The sequence below is a fragment of the Haliotis rubra genome, unplaced genomic scaffold (genome assembly GCF_003918875.1).
Source record: "Haliotis rubra isolate DU_JTF1 unplaced genomic scaffold, ASM391887v1 Scf1184, whole genome shotgun sequence".
NCBI classification, from domain to species: domain Eukaryota; kingdom Metazoa; phylum Mollusca; class Gastropoda; order Lepetellida; family Haliotidae; genus Haliotis; species Haliotis rubra.
In genome coordinates, this window is record NW_025765097.1 from 103,387 (window position 1) to 119,337 (window position 15,951).

The 15,951-nt window shown below is 38.7% G+C and overlaps 1 protein-coding gene across 1 annotated transcript in view; it reads right to left on the minus strand.

Moving 5' to 3' along the window:
• The window catches only part of LOC124259839 (isotocin receptor-like), a 28,979-nt gene extending 16,353 nt beyond the window's left edge, over positions 1–12,626 (minus strand). The window contains exon 1 of the mRNA XM_046694053.1: positions 11,549–12,626. Within this exon, the coding sequence (XP_046550009.1) occupies positions 11,549–12,557 (1,009 nt within the window). The 5' untranslated portion in view covers positions 12,558–12,626. The remainder of the gene's footprint in view (positions 1–11,548) is intronic.
• Between the last annotated feature and the right edge of the window lie 3,325 nt (positions 12,627–15,951).

Consider the following 15,951-nt stretch of genomic DNA (forward strand, 5'->3'; position numbering starts at 1 on the left):
GGTTACGATCTCAAGGTCTACATCTTCAGGAATATGAGGTGGAGCGACCAAATGAGACCTGTATATACGTCATTAAATTTTGTTCACCAGATCAAGGGCAGCATAACTCCTGAAGGCACTGGGGCGGTGGGGTAGCATAATGGTTAAAGCGTTGGCTCGTTACGCCGAAGACCCGGGTTCGAATCCCCACATGGGCACAATGTGTGAAGCCCATTTCTGGCGTCCCCCGCAGTGATGTTGCTGGAATATTGCTATAAGCGGCGTAAAACCAAACTCAGTCAGTCAGTGTGAAGGCACTGCTAATGTAAAAGCAATGAGATCCCCGTTTTGTGCCCAATCTTTATTTTGTAGACGATAACTGTGGGAAAGTGTACATATATACAAAGGGCCATTACATCATACCTTTTAATGTTGGTTAGTAATAAGACGTTCTCTTGGAAAAGTACTGCCCAAAATTTAGGTGTTTACTGTCAACAATATAATGCTATAGTATAGAGTGATTGAGGTAATGTTTAACATCACATCGGCAATGTGTTGGCTATATCGTGATACCAGGCTATAAACGAGAATGTTATTGGTCATGAATGTAATGAATACCTATTGATTTTGGACTGTTATAATATTTATAATAATTGAACTGTATAATTGATATTATTATTGCAAGAACAGGTTTAAGATATGCTGAAGTATGATTGTGAGTTTTTGTATATAGATAAAATACGAGGTGATTGTTAGAGGGAGCTTAAGTAATTATTATGTTTTACATTCTCCGAGTCAAATCTATATTGATTGTCATGGTTATCAGTCCAGATTCCAAAGGCACAATGCAAACAACGAGTAACATCGATGAAGGGCAACCCATTTGCACAGCCAATAATGTGTTTTATCGTGCATCAATGGCCACAAAAGTATTGAACAAGTGTGTCACGATGCCCAGTCTCTTTGAGTAGTGCATGTTATCGTAATGTATCAGTTTGTTTGAAGATATTGCATGTGCTTCATATCTTAGAATCGTCTGAGAAGTCTCGTAAAACGTAACATGATTCACTTCGATTATGGAGGTATTTAGAAAAGGATCATACATGGTGAGACACATAAATTTGGTTTTCCAGACAAATCCGAACAGGGATATCGGTGAAGTGGTGTTAAATTCACACAAAGCATCATTTAATATGGCCTGCTGTATTTTTCAATGTCTGGAGAGGGGAGTCATAACCACACAGACTGTTGCCGTTGATGTAACACTTCCTATTAGCTATCAGGAAGAAAATTGTAAAAGCAACGCCTGCAAAACACCAGTTGCGACTTCATGCCATGGTCGACTAATATCAAAGTATAATTAATGTCATAAGTTTGCGTCTACTTGCATCGACTTACATTAATGACAAAGTCGCAAATGTCTGACTATTTTTGTGTCAATCCATACCTTTGTTCTCCATAATGGTGTAATCAAGTTACAAGAAATATCAGTCGAACCCATTAATGTCGTGTCTCGATCGAGTCAGGAAACAGTTTTCATTGTCTGACCCACAAACACAATTATTAATGTATGTAGCCTATTTTTGGAATCGATATTGGTTCCTACGTACAAGGAAAACAGTTTATGTTTGAACAGAGTATACAGTAAGCAATTCAACAATTAATGATCAGATAGCGATTTTAACAACTGCTGATGTACAAACCAGTCGTTTTGGTAGGACTGTACATCTATTTTAAAGTATGGGATTTAGAAACATTTTGCTACTGAGACCGTTTTGTACAACGGCACCCTGGTATGTAACCTATATCAGCTCCAGTATCACAGTGGTTGGATAACGACAAGCGGAGTGTGAGACAGGAAGGGACTTCTAACTGATGCCACCTGTTCGACAAGAGTGTTGACGAAAGGAGAGCATTGGAGGTTTGTGAAGTCGATCTGCAAAGGAAGATGTACTGCTGTCCTTTATTTCATTTGACATGACAGCCAGCATAAGAACGTATGGTATGGATTTACAACACGAAGTGTCTGGTATACCTCTTGCCCCTTCGGCAGGTGAATGCTGAAGGGGTAAGAAGTAGCCCAGAAACGTCGTGTTGTAAATATTAAAATCGTTGTAAATCCATACCATACGTTGTTATGTTACCTAACTTCTAAATGGCCATCAAGCATCTGATGTCAGCTAGCATTCCCATAGCCACGTAGATAGCAACGAAGTCAATTCCAGCAACGATTTAGCGAAAGCTCGTAGGTACCAGTAGCAAGTATATCAAGATGTATAATATATAAAGCCGATGATGTGGTCATGGAGTTAACGCCTGAAGCAACCGACGTAAATGATTGCATAGTCTTCAACAATGGTGCACGCTTCCCCATACATCAATGGAAACGCCCAGGCCACGTACCATCACCCACCACCTGGAGGGATTTGAGTATTGTCTTAACAGGACCATGTCAAGGCATAGATGATCCAGATGGTCCTTTGCATCAAAGCAGCGGAAACGAGTAGCAGAGAGTCTGGAAACAGGTTCAGGTATCAATTTAGCGACATGGACTGGAGATCCCCGTTATTTTCTTGTCTGCTTCCGAACGTTGGGAATAGTGGCACGACCTTGTTCTCCAAAATAATTTCTTTCTTCGGTTGCCATTAAACGTCCATGAGACATTGAATCAATTTAGCTGTTAAGTCTATTTTACATGCACACCTGCATGAACTTAACATATACCAAACCTGCATTTATTTTGTCATGTGAGTGTTAGTCAGTATCATTCGTAATGGAAAGTACTTTGTTCATTTAGTTTGAAGATGATTTGAAAGAAGGTAGTAATGATTGCTTGAGGCAGCTAATGCATGGAGCCTGTCAGCAGCGGAAGTCATGTCGTAAAATACAGTTACCTGCCAAGGCTGTTTGCTGGTGATAAGGACAGATTACATTGATTTGAAGGTTTCGTGATGTCACCAGGTCTTCCTTTGCCTATATAAGAGTAATAACATGGCGATTCGGGGCCTGATTTGCTTCTTATCTACTTGCCCAGTACGGGCTGGATGCACTTTGGAAAACACCGACTTCCTGTTCCAACGTTGTTTGAGACCTTTCATGACGGGTTTGTATTCCTGGATGTGCCTGTATGACAGCTCTTTGGAACACATGTCATTTACATCTGGCCATTCGATAGCGCACTGGCAAATATACTATCCCTTATGTATTGCTGCTTAGGAGTATTAGATCCACTGTATTGCATTTTCTGATTTTAAAACTTAAAACTGTGTGTTTCAATATATTATATCATTTGTTTCTTAGTTTCTGATCATCTGTGGTTTTCACTAAATTCACAATTATGTTATAGGTTAGCATTTATATTTCAATTTGAAATTATCTAGTAACCACATTTTAGCTAGATCGTGTTTCTACTAGATCCCGTAACTCCCGATAAACTCTTTGGTGATCATAATCGTAAGTATAATCATTTTCCCTAGACATTTACAGCCATTCATTCCATTCCATTCTATTCAATGGACATAATTGCCTGAGCCGAATCCGCACAAAACGATTACGGAGAGTTAATGCTAGACATCATGTGATAACTAAAGAGACAATTTGGAGCAAGACAGATTTGCCTTCTTTACAAAATAAAATAACATCCGTGATCAAACGAAGAAAGACTTTTTTTAAATAATATCCCTTCACGTTTAATGTCAAATCGTTCTCCGATTATGACTTATAGTTCAGTCAATGAGTAAAAATGCAAAAGAATTCATCGTTTCTTTAACAGGCTCAAGAGTATTGCCGAGGTAATCACGGAACAATCACGGAAACAGTTATAAGGCTCGCCGATGGGTGTCCCGTTAGGGACCTCATGGGGCAGAAGGTAACTGCTGATTATGGGAAGAGATTCACATCGAGAAACCACGGCACCCGAAATGACGTGAACTCAATAAACGTGTTATTCTATTCAATATTTTTCAGAGTTCAGCCTGATATGTAACAATGTAACTGTCCATCAAAAGTTAGAAACAATGTATCTAGACTAGATATACGTGGAGACACTCTGTAGCGTTCACTGGGTGACTAGGTGCATCACGAATGACGTCCTAACATTATTATTATTATAGGATTTTCATATAGCTGACATATCCACGTAATTATTACATGCTCAAGGCGTTGTTTTTCCCCTCGATCATTGGATGTCAATCTCTACGGCACATCGTATTATCAATCTCAACTCCCTGGGGATCATACCACTAGGCGCACCAAGTTATTGTGGCTTTCCCATCCTTACGAGGTACACCATTCACATCTGGGTGGACTGGGAGACATAGTCACAGTACTTGTCTAAGTTTACTGCACGTTGCTGTACCTGCAACTAGGTGTTTGCACGTATTCATGTTGCCACCATCTGGTCATTTACCAACGGATTTGTTGGTTCTTTTAACTGAAGTTGCTGTGTACTGTACACTAAGGGTTGTGACAACACTGAAAGAGTCTGCACACAAAGTTGATTCCGTGGTTTTTACACCCGGTCACAGGTGGGCTCGATACCGGTACCTCAAGCTCGCTGGTTCACTAGCATGGCGCCTTAGACAGCTCGCCCACCACGCCCACATCATAAAACGCGACATTACCAAGGGAGGGAAAACACTAATGGACTACTTTGAACAGCAGTTTCTTTTTCAGTGAAAACTGTTTTTGTTTAAAATATCTAACCATTCAAGAAAAAATGGGTATTTATCCTGTTTGCACCAAAGACTTTCAAAAGACCGTGAGGTCTGTTTGTATTTTCCAGCAGCATGTTGATTATTCGAGGCTGAGTGAATTTGTCAAAGATCTTAACACACTTTCCTACTCAACAGACTCTTATTTCCAAAATCAAATGATGTCACCTTCGGAAATAGTTTAGGTATTTTGGGTGTACTAATGGGTATGTACCACAAAGGAGGGCCTAGATTTTCGAAACGTTCAAAGGTAACATGGCTTAGGTTTAAGATAAGATAACATTTTCGAAACAGCTGTACAAAGCTTCGATACTTATTGTTGCTCTGACAAACAATTACTTTGCGTTGGAGATTGAAAACGCAGGTCGTTTCCCAATGACGTCACGGGGATTTCCCGACTCTGACAAAAACGTGACGAAATAATACTGAATTTATTTTCCGTTCTAATTGGCCACTTTGTGTGAAAACACCGCTGAGAAAGTCAAGGACGAAAGTAAGGGATGTTATTCTAAATGACAAACTGAACGATTATTCCTTTGAATGAACAGCAGCTACTGAGCAGTCAACATGCGTGTTCAAGTTTGATATATACTCGGACGCCTCTCAAAACTTCTTATTGTTGATATTTTGACAAAAACAACTATTTTGGAATCGGACCCCTGAATGCAAAAATGAACTTATATTCTAGTAGAAATAGATTTCTAATGTATATTGATCAGAAAATGTCATTGAATTAACGTTTACTGAAAAAGACCCCCAAACATGGACAATATTAACTTTTGACACTTTAAACCTCAACGAGTATTGGGAACCTATTTTCTATTTCATTCTTGAAATCGTCACCATTGGGAAATATTGCAGAATTCTGAACACTTCTGTTTGTGCATACGGCGTCGATATTGCTGGATTGTTGCTAAAAGCTGTCAACATTTTAATAAACTGGTATGCTTAATGCACCGGGGCTTGTAACGCAACAAATTGGCATCAATGTATATACTGCCACTGACAGGGTCTTAACCTATATAAAAGGAAAGGGATGTGACGAGGTCAACACCAAGTTCGTTTCATGGCTAATTCAACAATGCCCACTTTGAAATCATGCGCGCATTTCTAGCCAATATATTTACCTACCACATGAGACGTACATCACAAAAATCGTACTCTGGAAGCCAACGTCTTCGGAGGCTCAAAAACCGTGATTTGTCGATTCCGAGCCAAACTCCCTGCTCAGAATTTGTACCGCTATCTTACCGATTTTCTGGTTTATTTCACCGCATACACAAACGGCAAGACTGATATTATTATTTCTTCTACCAAGGGTACATGATATAAAAAAATGTTCTTTCAAGAGTTATACTAATCATCAAGAGTGAGTGAGTTAAGTATTACGCCGCACTCAGCAATATTCAAACTATATGGCAACAAAGGAAGCAACTTGGAAAATCCTCCGTGTAAAGCCTCCCAGCATATTCGAATGCTGACACCTTGATGGTCAGTGCTAATGCAGAAGACACAGCAAGCGTCCGACCTTGTTCAGTCACTCAGTGAATCATATAAACCCAACACGCATGCCATGACATGAGAAAGTATATGCACCCTGGGAACCTGATATTGTAGTCGTGGGTCATAGCTTTTGTAAATAAACTAGTCCAATGTCCTACCAAGATAACCAGCATTAATATCTTGTCAGAATGTATTGAATTAGTTGTGTGTGTGTGTGCCACAAGGACACAATGTATACGAGGATTGTGCTTAATTCTACTTGCTAAATGAAACACACACAATCTATGTGCACGTATTTGTAGGCCAATGTCTTAGGAAGTGAATTATGTTGCATTTGTTGTTTGATCACAACGTATGTACTTGGTCCAAACATATAAAGTGTTTGCAGATTTGCATTGGGAATCTATTAAGACAGAATGAGGAGACAGTGCCTAGTTACATTTAGCGACAAGCCAATATCAAAATTGTTTGGTGGGTGCAGCACAGGGATTACCGCAGCTGGAAAGGCTGAAGTCGATGTGTGCCTACCCTCTATAATGGTAATCCTGCAGATATTGAGTGCAGAAAAATTAGGAATGCCATGATTTGATACCTCACTTGTCTATGTGCTGTCTTACCACCTTCGTCAGCAGCCGGACACCGCATTGTGTGTTTATACATTGGCTGCTTCAGCCGTGGATACAGCTAGATTGGGATTCGATTCCAGAGGAGTGGGGATGGATTGCAGCAGACTAATTCTTCCTTTCCGTTCAGACATACCGCCAACACCACACAAACTACTAAATATTGTCAGGGTTAACTGTAAATTAGATCGTGATTGCCATACACACAGAAACTACAAGAAACACAGTTGGCTGCGCTCATGCGAACATGGCGTCAGATTCTCCAATATACTTTCCGTTTTCAGGAAAAAATAGTGCACATTATGACGACATGTATTTCAGATGGCTATTGATTAAAGTACGCGATCCATTTCATGTCGGGACAACTAACCTACACCTGTTCACGTCACGGGGAAATCTGTTTCTGGGCTTGTTTTGTTACAATCTTTTTTTTCCATTTTTACGTAAATATTAATATTAATATTACTAAAAATCAAACTTGTTTGAGGTTATTTCGGCCATAGTTTGACTGTATATTATGTGACGCAGATTAAGTGAATATTACCAGCAATAGAGCTTATAATATGATCAAGAAACATTGGAGATGAAAGATTTAGATTAAAGAAGGGAGAAGAATGTGTTTGGTGTTCAAACAAACCAGGTTGGCCACATGTCTGTATTGAAAAAAATATATAGAACCTTCAAAGCAATCAACTTCAGAAGACAACAGCCGGAAAACATTGTATGCATATGTATCATTGAGTTTTTTTTACAAATTGCGGATAAAGAAGTTCTTTCACAATAACCAGTCTTTCACATAGTTAGACACACAGGTGTCAGATAATGGAGACGACGATTATATTGTGTTTTAGAGAGTAAAGCTATGCATACAATAGTGATAAAACAGCAACAATGAAGGAGATAAATTTTGGTAGATCTGCATTCCCATTCTTCTTCTGGAAAATATATAATGTTTATATTTAAATACATTTGGCCACTTGGTGCATTAAACACGAATATACATATTCGCTTCGCGACTACAGAACCGGCATCTATACATAATGGAAATAGGCAATTGCTTCCTTGTCTCATAGATTACACGTTCTGTGCTATCGTGGTGTGACTTTCCAGTGAACAGTCTCAACTGATTAGATTCTCGCCACTTTAGACGTGTGTAATAACTGTCCTTTTTAAAAGATTACATGCTTCAGAACAAGTGGGAATAGAATTTGGGGAGGACTATCACGTGTTTTCATATTCTGCTACATATGCTTTGCTGAAGCTGCTAGAACAGAGGTTTATGCCATAAATCGAATGCCATAAATGTTACATTATAAAATTCGTTTGAAATATCTCGGACCACACGACATATTTTAGACTAAGAGCATAGGCCAAATGAAAATATTCTACCAGTTTCTATTTGCTTCAAGAATCGTGTTCTTGCAAAGTATTTCAGTGTTGCGAACAATAATCTGGAAGAAGGCTTTGGGATACTTGACTCCTTTGTGAAGTAATAATAATGGCCAGTAATAAAGCGCCTTTTCCACAAACTTGTGCATGCTCAAAGCGCTAACACTTTATAATTATATAATCCCGGATAACCCAAGCTGCCTGTGAGGCGCTAGAAGGTTATTAGTCACATGATTTTAGTCACTACCCACTTTCTGCTGGGTGAACAGAGGCAATTTTGAACAAAGTCGCTTGCCTAAGGTGAGACCACATGTGCTTCGTTGTGGGGCAGGACCTAGAAACTCTCAGGAGTCAAACTGCCAAACACGGTCACCCATCCAAGGGCTGTACGAGCTCAACGTTTAGCTTCACCTGATTTGTGACCTGAGCTCTATGCACAGGACCATACGACACCACATGGAGTACCCATGTTAATTATCTATCTTATAATAATAAAAATCTCTTGAAGCTGTATCACTGTATATTTTTGCTTCACATTTTGATATTGAAAGTCGGTGTGTATTTGTTAGGGGTGACTATTGAGGGGGAAACAACTATTGCGATAGCGATAGTCTACAGCATTTTTTCACTTGAACTGTCTCATTTTAAGTCATTTCCCAAATGAATGTATAGTTTATATGAAGCAGAAACAAGTTGAAGTAGTTTCAGTCTCTATTAATTACTGACAGGAAACTTGAAACCCAGATCAAGTAAACATTTAAAACATAAACTTACTGCTATTTACAATTTCAAACTCCGAGTTGCATGCCGTGTTTGCCGCCAAGAGGTAACAGGGGCGGGTAACTCTAAATCAAAGTGAACGAATCTGGTACTTCCTGTATTTTGCGCTGCACATTTATCACTGAAGTCAATTACTAAACTATCGATAGTCACACATACCATCGATACATCGATACTTTTTCGCTTCTACCATCGATTAATTGCTATCGGAGACTCAACAATTGCAATCCATCGATAGTTCGATGCATCGTTACAACACGAGTATTTACACTATTTATGTTATGAAAAGACATGATAGCTAAAAACATAAGTGATTTGGGTATTCTGGTAAACTCAATACTGACATTTCTATATAGAATCTCGGCCATTACATATGATATGAATATTTGTCAAGATAAAGATCATCTGAACCTTTGTAGGTGACGAACCATACCAGTTCCGTTATTTAGTTAACAGACTTCACACAGACTTACAGACATACTATAACTATGTTTCTTTCTTGAGCTGTATGACTATTCGGATGTCTGTGAAATATACCGGAAGGAACCGATAACCGAAGATACTGAAGATTATAAGTGTCGACCTCAGTTCATGACGATGAAGAAGGGCGACCTAACAGGTGACCGATAGATATACAATCATGGAGAGGGGGAATTTTTAACACAAAAATAATACTATCATGCAAAATTATCTCTCAGTATAGGAAACAATTAGTTTGTGCCTAATGTGCTTATCTCTCAGGAGATACTGTGTTCATAGGATAATGATGTGAGCACATGTACTATATATATAATATATACCATACGTTTATCTCCCAGGAGATACTGTGTTCATAGGATAATGATGTGAGCACATGTACTATATATATAATGTATACCATACGTTTATCTCTCAGGAGATACTGTGTTCATAGGATAATGATGTGAGCACATGTACTATATATATAATGTATACCATACGTTTATCTCTCAGGAGATACTGTGTTCATAGGATAATGATATGATAATGATGTGAGCACATAGGATAATGATGTGAGCACATGTACTATATATATAATGTATACCATACGTTTATCTCTCAGGAGATACTGTGTTCATAGGATAATGATGTGAGCACATGTACTACATATATAATGTATACCATACGTTTATCTCTCAGGAGATATGTACTATATATAATGTATACCATACGTTTATCTCTCAGGAGATACTGTGTTCATAGGATAATGATGTGAGCACATGTACTATATATATAATGTATACCATACGTTTATCTCTCAGGAGATACTGTGTTCATAGGATAATGATGTGAGCACATGTACTATATATATAATGTATACCATACGTTTGTCACGAAAAGGCATATAACGATACTGTGTTCATAGGATAATGATGTGAGCACATGTACTATATATATAATGTATACCATACGTTTGTCACGAAAAGGCATATAACGAACTGTTGGATATTACGAACTGTTTCGATAAAACAATTGCTGGCAATATGACACTTGCTGTATATTTAATCGAAATGTGTATGTTGCATTTGTTGAAATACGGTTATAACGAACCATACTTAGTTCTATATAACCGTAGATTACAGTACGTGGAATAAGAACGTGCCTACGGAGCATTCCGAACCTCACAATATCTGTCACGACTGTGTTTCTTCTCCGTATATTCCCGAATCGCGATGAACCCTGATGAAAGTACTTCTCAACTCTCGTTCTGGTTTTCTGTTAGTAAGTGTTGTAAAGTTCTTTTTACTGTCAGAGAAGGATGTAATATTCTCACAACAAAATAAAACATTAATTTTTTTATTATTGATTTAATTTTTTTTTAAATAAAACCACAGAACCAGTAGTAAAACCATTCTGAGTCAAAATGTCATCCGTAACAGATCGTGTATTCAGATTTATATCAAATTGTTCGGTAGTTTAAATGGTGGGGGTCGTCAAAGAGTCACATTAGGGTTAAAGTAGTTTGTTTAGGAGCCTGATAGGGTTCGGTTCCCCCTATTAATTCAATAGAACACCACCTGACTGGCTATTGATTCTGAAAGTAATTAACTCAGTAGCTCGGTCGATCGCGCTTAATACCCTGCCAGTGTGGGACTTGAAGTCATATTCCTGGTTCATAAGAATGACAGCTCCTATAGTTCGGTTCAAATAGCATCACATCTAGACCCGCTCAAGCCTTTAATGTTATCTTACTGTCCGGTATACAGATGCGATCAGTCATACGTTTTCTGACCTGGCTGGATTATTTGCATACCAGCTTTTGATCCTTCAAACGACTATATATTGGGATCATTACAGTCATATACCGTTGTGTCGAACTTTTATGTGTCGAACCCACGGTTATCTCGAAGTGAACTGTCGAACCCTGCGTATTCCTTAAGATTAGTCCATGCTTTTGTGGTTCAGTCTAAACATTGGATAACTCGAAGTATTTCGCTTTCAACTTCGACACAACAGCATATTTCTTAACATCGATTGATGAGCTAGAATACACACGGATACAAGAAAGATGCACTGATTGTCAACATATATGTATATACTTACTGCCTAGTGATGCATTTGTATCAAACGTCGACCACATGAGCGCGGTGTAGAAGGGTGTCCAGCAAATGACGTAACACAGGACGACGGCCAAGGTCATCTTGATGGTCTTGACCTTTGACTTTGACATTGACCTCACATGACCTCGTGGATTCATGGAGTTACTTTTGAACAATTTTGGGTCAGATTCCTCCTCTGTGTTCTGTTGATTCTGACTCTTCCTGAACGTTATTCTCCACATGATACTCTTGTTCTTTCTCTTCCTGTTGAATCTGTTATCCTCCTTTGAACCTACACTGATCCACACCACGTGACAGATTCGCCCATAACAGAACGCCAGGAGCAGGGTAGGCAGGGCGTATATGGACACAAACGACCAGACAGTGTTCAGATAGTCTGTCCAAGGCGGATCAAACGTCGCCCAGCAATCATATACACCTTTATAAACCTCCTTTCTGGAAAATATTACGATTTGCGGAATAGAAAAAATAAGGGCTAAACCCCAAGCCAGCAAAGTCATTAGATGGACTCTTTTGGGATTCATTGTTTGGCTGGTTAGTGGGTGACAAATTGAGACATATCTGTCTATCGCCGTCATCACGAGCACATATGACGATGCGTACATTGCCACAAGTTGGAAATATTTCATTGATCGACAAAGAAAATCGTTGCCAGAGAAACGATAAGTGATATCCCATATCAGCTGTGGAAGAACGTTGAATATGCCCACAAATATATCAGCCAAACTAAGATGGACAATGAAACACTGCATCCGGGTGAGCTTCTGTTTGCGCAGGCGCAAAACTATCAGCACAAACAAATTACCAAAAATAGCAAAATAAAGGATTATTGACTGGACGGCAATTTCAATTTTCGCCAATTCTTCGCTCCTCCCGCCCGATGTTGTTGTGATATTGGTCGATGAATTTTGTGTTTCCGAAAGAAAATATGTAAGTGTCCCATTGTCTCCGTCCACAGCATCGTACGTTGCTTGGGGTGCCTCTGTCGCCATTACGATCAGCTGAGAGGTGATATCGGGGCTGAGAACCAATTGTGATTTTTAAGGCCAGTCCTTCATCGATAACCTGTAACAAAATCATAAAAAATTGATTTTTTGTTATGACAATACGATGGTTGAAGATCTCACATCAAACCACGAATCATCAACGTTATTGGATTCGACACTGCAATCATCGGATTCTGGGAAGACATAACGGACGCAACGTATAAAAATTAACTGTGGCATCACAACCAATTGTGATTTCAAGGCCATTCTTTCATCGATAACCTGTAACAAAATCATAAAGTATTGATTTCTTGTCATGACGATACGTTGGTTGAAGATCTCATACCGATCCACGAATTATAAAATTTAGTGAATTCGGCTCAACAATCATCAGATTCTGGGGAGACATAAGGGAAGCAACGCACAACAATGAACTGTGGCATCCCAAATGGTGTTACCTCATGATCTGCAAAACAAACATGTGAGTTGGTTTGAGGACACTGTAAAAAAATATATCATTTACCTTTAAAAAATTGTTTTGAGAATCATTTGGGTCTTACCCCGTTTTAAACAATATTTCAGCAATATCATGGCGGGACACATCAGCAAGGGGCGACCGTCACCAGGCAAGTCCAGGCTACACAAACGTCCCTAATTTATATGAATGCACACCAGTTTAAATTTAGGGTGGGAAAACAGCCTGAAGTGATGACACGTTTTGCATTTACCGCTACCACAGAAGAACAATGGAAGCATTCATATTATAACTAATAATCTAAAGAAACAAGCGCGTATCTTTTCATGATTAATGAACACGTTTGACGTCGGTCGTACAGTACACTTTTTTTCTAACAGCTGCTATAAATGAACTTATTTATCAGTAAGGGAAAAGATATACATTGAAATTTAACATGTTTATAATCACAGATTTAACTTCAGAATTCGTTGTAGTTTTCGGTTTATATATGTCATTAATGTCCCGAACAATCTAGGTTTACATGATACCATCATTTTAACTCGTCAAAGAGAAGAAACTGAGCTTTTTAATGTCCTTCCGTCTTTGGGGCGCCACACACGTGAGGGATAGTTTGTAATGACATGTTTTTGTTAATGACTTGCCCGATGGCAACAACTGCAATCAGATTAGGTCACAGGGGACTAGCCGTCCCATTCTGCTAATGTAAAATTTCTTGCCAAGTCTGATTTGTCACATCGGCAGTGATTTCGCAGAGAAATGCCATGTTATAAACCGAAACAGCTCCCATGTTAATTTGAGGGAACAAAAAACATGAATAGCTAGTTCCATGATAAATGCAATGATGGGTGATTGATCAAAAGTTTTGCATGTATAATGGAATCATTACGCTTTAAATGATCTATCTGTGAATAATATAATTAAGTATTATTACCTCTCTATTTCTATTTCGAACTGGAGAATAATTCTCTTCCTGTAGAATTAATTACTGCTTGTAATGTGACATATCTAAAACACTTGGGTATGGTGTAAATACAAATGCACTCGTTCGAGAATGATATATCTGCCACGTTCGATAATGATATATCTCCCAGACCAGTCTAAAACGAAAATACACAACACTGGTACAAATAGTGTAAAATATGATAGTCGAAAACACCAAATGATTGTCCTCCGTTCTCATACTTCACAGCATATGTGATAGTCGAAACAAATGATTGGTTGAATTCGAAATAGATCTATATCAAACTAAGGCATCGGATAAGTGGGTGAGTTCAAATACGTGGATGGAATTCAACACAGATGGATATGAAAATAAGACATCAGATGGGTACATAAAGTAGAAGTCGTGTGACAAACTTGTGAGTGTAATAATTTCTTTATTATCCATTTTATTCATGTACATACAGTGCTTGGTCTAGACTACCAGTTGTCCGACTTCCATATTGTAGAAGCCGCGCTGGCTGAGTGGGTTAGATGGCTGACTTTGTGTGCAGGCGATTAGGTACCTGACTCTGAGGGTGTGGATTCGAATCCCGCTTGGGACTCAACCCAATAAAAGTACTAGTATCTGCACTTTACTAAGAAAGTGTAGTCCCAAATATAACATGTGTTACATCAGAGAAATGAGTGAGATTTCATAAACGCCTATTTGAACAACAATTAGAAGCATCCGATCGATGCAATAGCTTAGCTATTTTCACTTTGACGAAAATCAAAACAATGAAATCTTTAAAGAACTAAAACAATATATGGATGAACAACTTCTTTATTGCTGTGAGAGCGACGATTCGGTGTAGGTTCTGACACCATTATCAAGCAAATTATGAACAGCATGAGGATAGAAAAGTTGTTCATCCATATATTGTTATCCTGCCTTACTGCTCCAACTTCTAAATTCCTCTCAAAGAAGTCATGAAATCTTTATCGGGAGGATTCGGGCTTCCGAACCATAACACAAACAGACACAATAGACAAACCGCGTCCACTGCAGGAGATGAAAAGATCCTCACAGGTCATAGCCTGTATACAAATATGCATAACTGAATTAACAGCTTTACACCTGTTAAACTTGTTAAACCCCACAATGAAAGTAGTGTGTGCATTATGAAATATATGTGTATCATACAGATATCATCCAAGTAACAATACAGACGATTAAAAGTGGATTGTGGCGCCATTTTATTGGTAATAGAGCAAGACGTTCCATGACCCCCACCCTCACAACGCCAGCTTCTCACTGACGAAACTGTTCGAACTGAAGAAGCCAATCACGAGTGTGGCCTACAGGGTCAGGGCAACACAACTCATGGGCAGAACTTGTCCCAACACGAAATTAGTCAACGAGAGTTTGCCAAGTTCTTGTGAGATCTGGGGTTGATTCACAATTGATTCACCTGAGTTTGATCAGGTTCAAGTCTGGCTTGTTTGCGGACCCATTGTAAATGTTAAAGACGATGAAATTAGATAGTGAGGATGTATGGTCGTCTAACTATAATACCTGTGTCAATTCCTGATGGTCTGTGCTGACACTCAACCTCCTAACAACTGTCTGAAAGTGGAGGTTGCAATCACAAATCTGTTGCTGTGACGACGTAACCTGATTTGGCACACTCGATTGTTTATTTACCTGGCAATGTTTAATTAACTTGCATTTTTATGAGAGAGAGAAAGAGAGAGAGAGAGGGAGATATTATTCAAGTTCCACCCGAAACAATGCATACTTATAATACATAAAATACATTGCTTTTTTGTTATATCGGCCACCCACATGGGTTATGGGAGACATTTTGCATAAAACATACTTATAAAAAAACAATACTAACACAGACATCACATTCATCTCACATACAGAACACATTCACACTTTGTTTATGTGTCCTCCTGTTTAGCAATGTGTGTGTGCTTGTGTTAAACTGAGAGCGC